The sequence below is a fragment of the Orycteropus afer genome, unplaced genomic scaffold (genome assembly GCF_000298275.1).
Source record: "Orycteropus afer afer isolate SDZICR_OR568_19922 unplaced genomic scaffold, OryAfe1.0 scaffold01208, whole genome shotgun sequence".
Taxonomy (NCBI): domain Eukaryota; kingdom Metazoa; phylum Chordata; class Mammalia; order Tubulidentata; family Orycteropodidae; genus Orycteropus; species Orycteropus afer.
The window spans coordinates 187614-196091 of record NW_006922795.1 but is presented as its reverse complement, the minus strand read 5'-3'; the positions used below and the strand labels follow the sequence as shown (position 1 = coordinate 196091).

General features: G+C 48.1%; 1 protein-coding gene across 1 annotated transcript in view; it reads left to right on the top strand.

Moving 5' to 3' along the window:
- The first annotated feature begins 269 nt into the window (after positions 1–269).
- The window catches only part of GYG2 (glycogenin 2), a 52474-nt gene continuing 44265 nt past the window's right edge, over positions 270–8478 (top strand). Inside the window, exons 1-2 of the mRNA XM_007958917.1 lie at positions 270–324; positions 895–1011. Of these exons, the coding sequence (XP_007957108.1) occupies positions 270–324; positions 895–1011 (172 nt within the window). The remainder of the gene's footprint in view (positions 325–894; positions 1012–8478) is intronic.

Below are 8478 nucleotides of genomic sequence, written 5' to 3'. Positions count from 1 at the left end.
CTGGTTTGGGGAAGTAGACCATCCACCCAGTGGTGCTGAGGAAGGATCTGCTTGGAACACCCCTAAAATTAAATCCACGTTGCCGTCTCTCGGTTCCCCAGTCTGTTACCATTGCATGTCGCTGTCCTGGCCGTCTCTGCATGCAGCCCGGCCAGGTGCACGGGGCCTGGCTCTCCGTGCAGCTTCAGTTTAGCTGGTGATCTGCTTGCATAAAGCTCACCGGCCAGAACACGCCAGGGCTCGATTCTGCTGTCAGACACGGGGTCTCCATGAGGCGGAATCAAGTCCGTGGTAACACATACAGGTGGGAGCAACTGGTGCACGGTGAGACGGGCTCTCGTTCTTTTCTGGCTGACAGCTCTGTTTTCACTGCCATGGGCACGTCAGACATGATTAACCCATTTTAAGCTGTAACCCAAGAAACCCACTGCCATCAAGTCGATTCTGACCCACAGCGCCCCTAGAGGACAGAGTGGAACTGCACCACAGGGTCTCCCAGGCTGTCATCCTTATGGAAGCTAAGCCCAAACCACACCCACTGCCTGGAGTCCATTCTGACCCACAGCGCCCCTAGAGGACAGAGTGGAACTGCCCACAGGGTCTCCAAGGCTGTCAATCTTCACGGAAGCAGACTGCCTCATCTTTCTTCACAGATGGTTGCTGGGTTGAAACCACTGCCCGTTTGGTTAGCAGCACTTAAGCACTGCGCCACCAGAGCTGCTACAGTTTGACACTTTCTGAAAGTCAAATCTCTTCTGAGGCTTCCTGTTTGTTTCGCTCCCTCTCTGAGGATTTGAGGATGGAAGGCGTGCGACTGGGAAGTTATTCAAAATAAATGACTTTCATGCTGGCTGTGCTGTCCTCAGAAGCCGTTGGTTTTCTCTGTTCCCACAGGCAGCACCGTGGCGAAAATCGTGTCCCCTATCGTATCTCTCGTGGTGCTGACGTTGGTGGGGGCTGCCACCAGGTACTTCACCCAAAATCGGAGGAATAGCTGTTTCCGGAGAAATGGTAAGTTTCACACTAAACGTTTTTTTTTTTTTCTTTTTTTCCTATATAGACTGACAGCCTTGGATACCCCCTGGGGCAGTTCCACTCTGTCCTCTAGGGGCGCTGTGGGTCAGAATGGACTCCAGGCAGTGGGTGTGGTTTGGGCTTTGCTTCCGTGAAGATTGACAGCCTTGGAGACCCTGTGGGCAGTTCCACTCTGTCCTCTAGGGGCGCTGTGGGTCAGAATGGACTCCACCGCAGTGAGTTTGATTCTGGTTTTCGTTTTAAGGCTGATTGAAAATATTTCCCGATGTCTTTTACCAGTGATGCTATTTCTCCTTATGTCCAACACAGATCCCTAGTATAATGACATAATTTATTTTCAGTTATCTTTTCTGTTTTCAGTGAAGGTTTACACAGCAGTTTAGGGTCCCACTCAATCTCTTCGATACAAGTTGTTTCCTGACGTTGGTTCTGTTCTTCACAATGTGTCAGCATTCTCACAATTTCCCTTCTGGTTGCTCTGTTTCCATTCATCTAGTTGCCCCGACTCCCTCCCTTCTCACCTGTGTTTTAAAGCCATATAAGTAATTTTTAAAGGAGCACTAGGACTTCCAGTTCATTGTTCTGTGAATCAGTTTGTTACATGGTTACCAGGTGACTTTAGGGGGGCCAGTTTCAGTTTAAGATTTGAGAGCTGACTCAGGGCAGCAGTCGTGCGGAGCCCAGGGTCTAAATTGTTCCAGTAAGTTTGCATTCTTTAAGAATTTGAGGTGCTGTCTGCATTCTTCTCCCATTCTATCAGGGTATCATGATGCAGTTTCCATCTGAAACTTTGCCATTGATGGGTAGGAGCTTGAGAGAAACCAACATATGTGTTTTAACAAAAGATGCTTTAATTTTTTTTTTTTTCCTTTTAAACTGTTTTTTCTGATCTGCAAGGTTTGATTTTACTACCATGGATATCCAGTTACATTGGAAAATCACAAGTGTGGGGTTTGCACTAAGCTAGTCCTTACGGGTTGAGGTTTTGCTGTTTCCCGTTAACTTTTCATTACAGGAAAAACATTGGGGTTGAATCTGAAATTTCTGCCCCTCCCCCCAAGAAATCCAAAGTTGTAGAAACTCCATGCTAAGCGTTTTCATGGAAACACTTAATAGGCTGAGTGTGGGTTCTGGGAAAGGGGAGAGCCACAGTGGCTTTGTGGTCAGCCTTGGTTCCTGGCTACATCCAGTTAGCTGTCCTTGGGGCCAGAGGTTCTCGTAGCTGGTCACCGTCTGAAACCAAACCCAAAACCAAACCCACTGCCATCAAGTAGATTCTGACTCCTAGTGACCGCCTTTGGGTTTTCAAGACAGTAAGTCTTCATAGAAGTAGATTGCGCAATCTTCCTTCCGAGGAGTGGCTGGTGGATTTGAACCACCAACCTTCTGGGTAGCAGTCAAGTGCCTTAGGCACGGCACCACCAGAGTTCCTCAGATACTCAAATATTAATAGCAGCTGCATTCTTACAATGAGAGTCAGGGGAGAGAGTTACAAAGAATAACTCAAATTTTGACACAGTTCTCTCAAGATTTGGTCCCTCAACCACCACGGTGATATTATGCTCCATGACGGATTACTTCCTCCTTGACCCAGGAACTACTTCCTCGTGACTCAGGAGCACATACCCGTTGTCTCATCTTGAAAATTCTAAAACCTGCCCGCGGGCTCCCCCTGGTGGCGCTTGCGTGGTACTGACCCAGCGTGGGTCTGCATAACACCCCGCCCTGAAACACTGAGCGTGTGTGGGGGGAGGGAGTTTGGGTTTCTAACAAACCATCCTATTTTCCTGACAAAATGCATCGTGTGTGACCAGTCCTGCTACATATATGAACTTTGTGCCCCGTGTGGGAAAGGAATTGTGGGTACAGGGGTTACCTATGTGGCAACACGTGTCTGTTGGCTAAAGTAGACTCTTCGAGAACCACACCTGCATCACTGTCTTCTTTTTTTGGAAAATGGATAGAACAGCCACTTTGGAGTTTATGGACACATGAGGCCCTATCCAAAGGGCTGCATGCATTATAAAAGCTCCTTAAAGATAATGGTTTTCATTTCCATCAAAGATTCTATAGAAAAATCCTGACCAAAAGGGGGGGAAATGCAGAACAGAGTTTCAGGTTCTCACAGAATCCAGACATTGTTGAGCCACAGAAGTGGGTAGTACCCCCAAAACTATTGCCCTGAGATAATCTTTAAACCTTAAACCAAAACTATCCCCTGAAGTCGTCCTTAAATCAAACAGTACTTTCGCTGAATTAGTGGACAATGTCTCCCTTAAGGTTTGTGTTCTTCTAAAAGTGATCTGTATGGAGTCACAGGGCTCTGGTGGTGCCGTGGCTAAAGTGCTCTCCTGCTAACCAAAAGGTTGGAGGTTCGAACCCACAACCACCCTGTAGGAGAAAGATGAGGCATTCTCCTTCTGTAAAGATTTACAGCCTTGGGAACCGAATGACGTAGTTCCACCCTCTCGCATAGGGTTGCTGTGTGTCAGAATTGACATGATGGCAGTGGGTGTGCTTTGGTTTTCTGATACTCTGGGCGTGCAGTGATTAGAGCATTGGGCTACTAACAGAAAGATCAGCAGTTCGAACCCACCAGCGGAGAAAAATGAGGCAGTCAGCTTCCGTAAAGATTACAGCCTTGGAAACCTGATGGGGCAGTTCTACTCTGTCCTACAAGGTGGCTATGAGTTGAGATTGATTGAGATTGACTTAGTGGCAGGGCATTTAGTGTTTTGGATATGCAGTCAAATTGACAACAGCACCACAAAAGACTAGATAACAAATAAACAACAATAACAAATTGTAAAAAAAAAATTAGCTTCATAAAAAAGATATATAATTACTCAGTTCAGTTAAAGTATTCAAAACCATTAATGAATGGTACAGAATCCATAATCATGCTTTGTCGATACACAGATTGTTTTCCTCACATATGACATTTTGCTCCCCGTCTTTCCTTCCAGAGGCGGTGGATGTCTGAGGAGTTCACGAGAAATACTCAGGCGCTTTGAGAAACCCAGTCAAGATAACAGCCCGTCGATCCAGTCACTGGAACGTTTCTTTTGTTTTTTGGGAAAACCCAACCAATCTAAAGTTTTTTTTTTCCATTCGAAATCCGTGTGCCACTTGACAGAGAATGCCTGATTCACTGGGCCTGTGCGTATTTAAGGAGCCCTGGTGCCATAGTGAGAAAAGCATTTGGCTGGTAACCAAAAGGTCAGCAGTTTGAACCCACCAGCTGCTCCATGGGAGAAAGATGAGGCAGTCAGCTTCCAAAAACATTACAGCCTTGGAAACCCCATGGTGCAGTTCCACTCTGTCCTCCAGGGGCGCTGTGAGTCAGAAGCCACTGCACGCTGTGGGTTTGGGCTTTGCTTCTGTGAAGATTGACAGCCTTGGAGACCCTGTGGGGCAGTTCCACTCTGTCCTCTAGGGGCGCTGTGGGTCGGAATGGACTCCAGGCAGTGGGTGTGGTTTGGGCTTTGCTTCCATGAAGATTGACAGCCTTGGGGACCCTGTGGGCAGTTCCTGTCTATCACACGTGGGGTGGCCGTGAGTCCATGAGTCCACATCAACTCAGTGACAGTGCGTGTGTTTTTGTTTTCAGTTTGCACAGTTAGATCTCACTTCCCTCCTCATCAAAAGTATACTAGGTGCCTGCTTCTGTTTTAGTAATCCTGGGGTGGGGGGAGGGAAAAGGGCGGTTTGGGTGCATTGGTCCTGGTTTGATTGCTCTAAGGTTAATGTTTATATAACTTTAAGACGTTGCCTGAAATATCAGATTACGCCAGTCGCTGCAGTCTGGAACTCCCACAGACTGCCCACAAAAATGCCAAGTATGCAGCTTGGTGCGCCCCAGGGCGGGCTGCACGGTGGGTTCCCAAGGGAAGGGAATTAAGTTGCAGGAGTGGACTGACCGGTGGGACAGAGAGACGTGTGGGGCCCGCGCCTGTGCTCCTCGGTCAGCCCCCAGGTCCGGAATTGAATCCACGCCCAGAGACCACCTTGCAGCCAAGCAGGAGACAGGCCTCCAAGTCCACGGTCACCCGGTGAGGAACGCGCTCCTCAGAACGTTGCATCAGCCACAGCAGACCACGAGGGCAGCATTTGCCCCAAAAGCAAGCTGCGAAGGCAGGCCTGGGCAGGCAGGCAGGGTGAACTGAACCCGAGACCCAGGCAGGAAGTGGAAGGAGTGCTGTTCCCAGAGGGGATGCAACAATATCACAGGAGCAAAATGTGTGTCAGCTACTGAATGCAAAACCCATTTGCTTTGTAAACTTTCAGTGAAAAGATAACAAAATGTTTAAAAACAAAGGGCTGCAAAGAGCCCCTAGCACCCGGTGAGAGGGCTCCGAATGCATGCTCCATGCCCAAGAGAAGGGCCCTGGTGGCGCGGTGCTTAAGGCTGAGCTCTCAGCATTTCCAACCCCCCCAACAGCGCGCGGAACAAAGTCCTGGCCATCTGGTCCGGTCAAAATGTCTTACTTTAAAATGGATGTCTAATAACATTTGTAAATTCTTGTAGAGGGTTTTCCTGATGTAACAAGACCTCACCTTTTCTCTATGTGAGATTCAGGGTAAGTTTCATTCGGTTCTGCTTAACCACTGTGTGTGTGAGTGTAGACACCCACCCACCCACACGCATGCATAGATGGATGGTGCATAAACGATTTTAGAACTAAATACATCCTTTCTCAGTGACTGTCATAGCCGCTTTGGACCATTTCTAATAAAAGTAAAATAAAAATAAATGGTTTTTGTGTGTGTCCGTCTCTTATTTAATTCACACATAAAACTTTATGAAACAGCATCTCAGGGACCTAACCCATCACAAAGCTGCTTCCTTTTTTGGGAGGAAAAATGTGGAAGCAAATCCAAAAAAACAATAATGACCAGAATTAGTGGTCGGACGGAGTCTGGTAGGACCCCCATTACTTTGGCCCTGCGATGCATTCTGGGCCTGGCATAAAACTCACTCCCAGGGGCTGGCTCTCAGCCCAACAGTTAACAAGATATACACGCAGACCAGTCAAGGCAGGGCGACGCACCACATACGCTATGGAGACGCAGACCTTGGAGCGATCGGCCACGGGGCACAGAGGGCAACATTCACGCGGGAGTGTGCCACTGTGGGGGGCACGGGGTGGAGTTACTGGGCAGGAGGGTGGAGACTGGGTTAGCCTTGGCCACGGTCAGTGGGGAGTGAAATGAACTATACACGAAATGCTGCCTGGAAAACAAACTCTGCTCTGAAACTTGCACCCCAAGCTCAATTTTAAAAATAGAAAGATTGGCAACCCAACGGAAGTCACTATGAGTTTTTATCCAATTAAAAAAGAAAATAAATTCCTTTGTGAGTTCACTCACAATCTGGGCGGCTGTTGGGATATTTTAGAAGGCCCGCGGGTGATGCAAACAGTTAAGGGCTCGGATGCTCAATATGCGATTGGAGGCTCGAGTGCCTCCAAGAGGTGCCTCGAACCCCGTGGGGTGCAGTTCTGCTCTGAGACACACGGGGGCGCCAGGACTCAGAGCTGCCTGCACGGCAATTGACGACAACATTTCGTAACCACACGTTGCCACCCCAGCGTTTTTTACGTGCACAGTTGGGTGACACCGGTCACGTCCATCTTGTCCTGCAGCCGTCACCACTGTGCGTTCCCCAATTTCTCCATCACCCTTCACAGAAGCGCCGTGTCCTGCAGTCAGTGAGTCCCCATGGCCTCCCGACACAGGCCACCCCTGGAGACCAGGAGTGAGGTCACTCTCTGTCCTTCTGCCTACTCTGGAAACCTCACGGATGTGGGGTCCTACAGTGTCTGTCCTACTGTTCTTACCCCCAGCATCACGTTGTCAAAGTTCAGCCACATTGTGACAGGTGTCCCGACTTCGTTTTTCTTTCTGGTTGAGTAATATTCCACTGCACAAATGGACCACACTGTGTTCATCCATCCTATGTTGACGGACACTTGGGTGGGTTTTTTTTTTTTTAATAGTTGAATAACAGTCTGTTGTATGTAATGATGACACTGTGTTGATCCATCATCTGTTGATGGACACTTGGGTGGTATCTTTTTCATGGCTGAGTAATACTCCATTGTATGCATGGACCACACTGTGCTTCTCCATCATCTCTGTTGATGGACACTTGGGTGGTTTCTTTTCTTTTGCCACTGAATAACACTCCACTATATGTATGGACCACACTGTGTTGTTCTATCATCTGTTGACGGACACTTGGGTGGTATCTTTTTCACGGCTGAGTAATACTCCATTGTATAAATGGACCACACTGTGCTTCTCCATCATCTCTGTTGATGGACACGTGTTTCTTTTTCATGGGTGAGTGATACTCCACTGTGTGGATGGACCCCACCGGGGACACTTGGGTTGTTTCCACTTCTTGGCTATTGTGAATACGACTTCCATGAACAGTTGCTTCCCGCCTACTGAGCATATTTCATTTCCTACAGGGGGCTTCAGCTCAGGGATTCTGACAAGGAACAGACAGTTTTGTGGTTGGAGATCCCTCGGTCTGCACCGAAGCCCTTCTGTGCCAGTCTTGGCTCTATGCCACCTGGTATGTGTGTTCCAAATGCATCTATATAATTTTTTAAACCTTCCCTAAGCCTTTCATGACCCATGGGACGTAGAGAGCCCACAGACATTTTCTGCCTCTGGAATTTAGTGGGAAGAGGCCATCTTAGTGTGGGCTGCCATCTGGTGGGAGCCTGTGTAACTGCGTGAACCTAAAGGAATGGACCTCATCCCTTCAACTCCAGCCCGAGACCCCTTGGGACATACGTGTCTCACTAGCTTAGTGCCTAAGGCATCTGACTGCGAATCAGAAGGCTGGCGGTTCAAACCCACCAACCTCTCCTCGGAAGGAATGTTGGGCAATCTACTTCTGTAGTGACAGTGCCTTCGAAACCCAAGGAGGGACCACTATGAGTTGGGTCCGACTCGACGGCTGTGAGTTTGGTTTGGTTTTAATTGTATAAAAATCTCTATTACCTCAAAAAAAAAAAAAAAAAAAAAAAAAACCCACCTGTTTTTATCTCATTCAAAATGACTTCAAACCAAAAAGAACAAAAAACCTCACTGGCATCGAGTCAGATCCTACTCACAGCGACCCCTCCTTGGGTTTCCGAGGTGGTATCTCTATGGAAGTAGATTGCCCAGTCTTCCTTCTGAGGAGTGGCTGGTGGGTTTGAACCGCCGGCCTTCTGGTCAGCAGTGCCTCCAGTTACTGAAAACGCATAGTTTCAACAGAAAATTCAAGGTATAAAATCATTTGGTCTTGAAAAGGTTACGTCAAGAATCTCCCTCGAAGTCTACACAAAAGCAGACGATGGTTTGGCTGAGAACAGAACGTCTGTCTGCGCTGAAGTCTGTGCTGTCTTAAGATCCACACACAGGGTCCGAGTGACGACAACAACT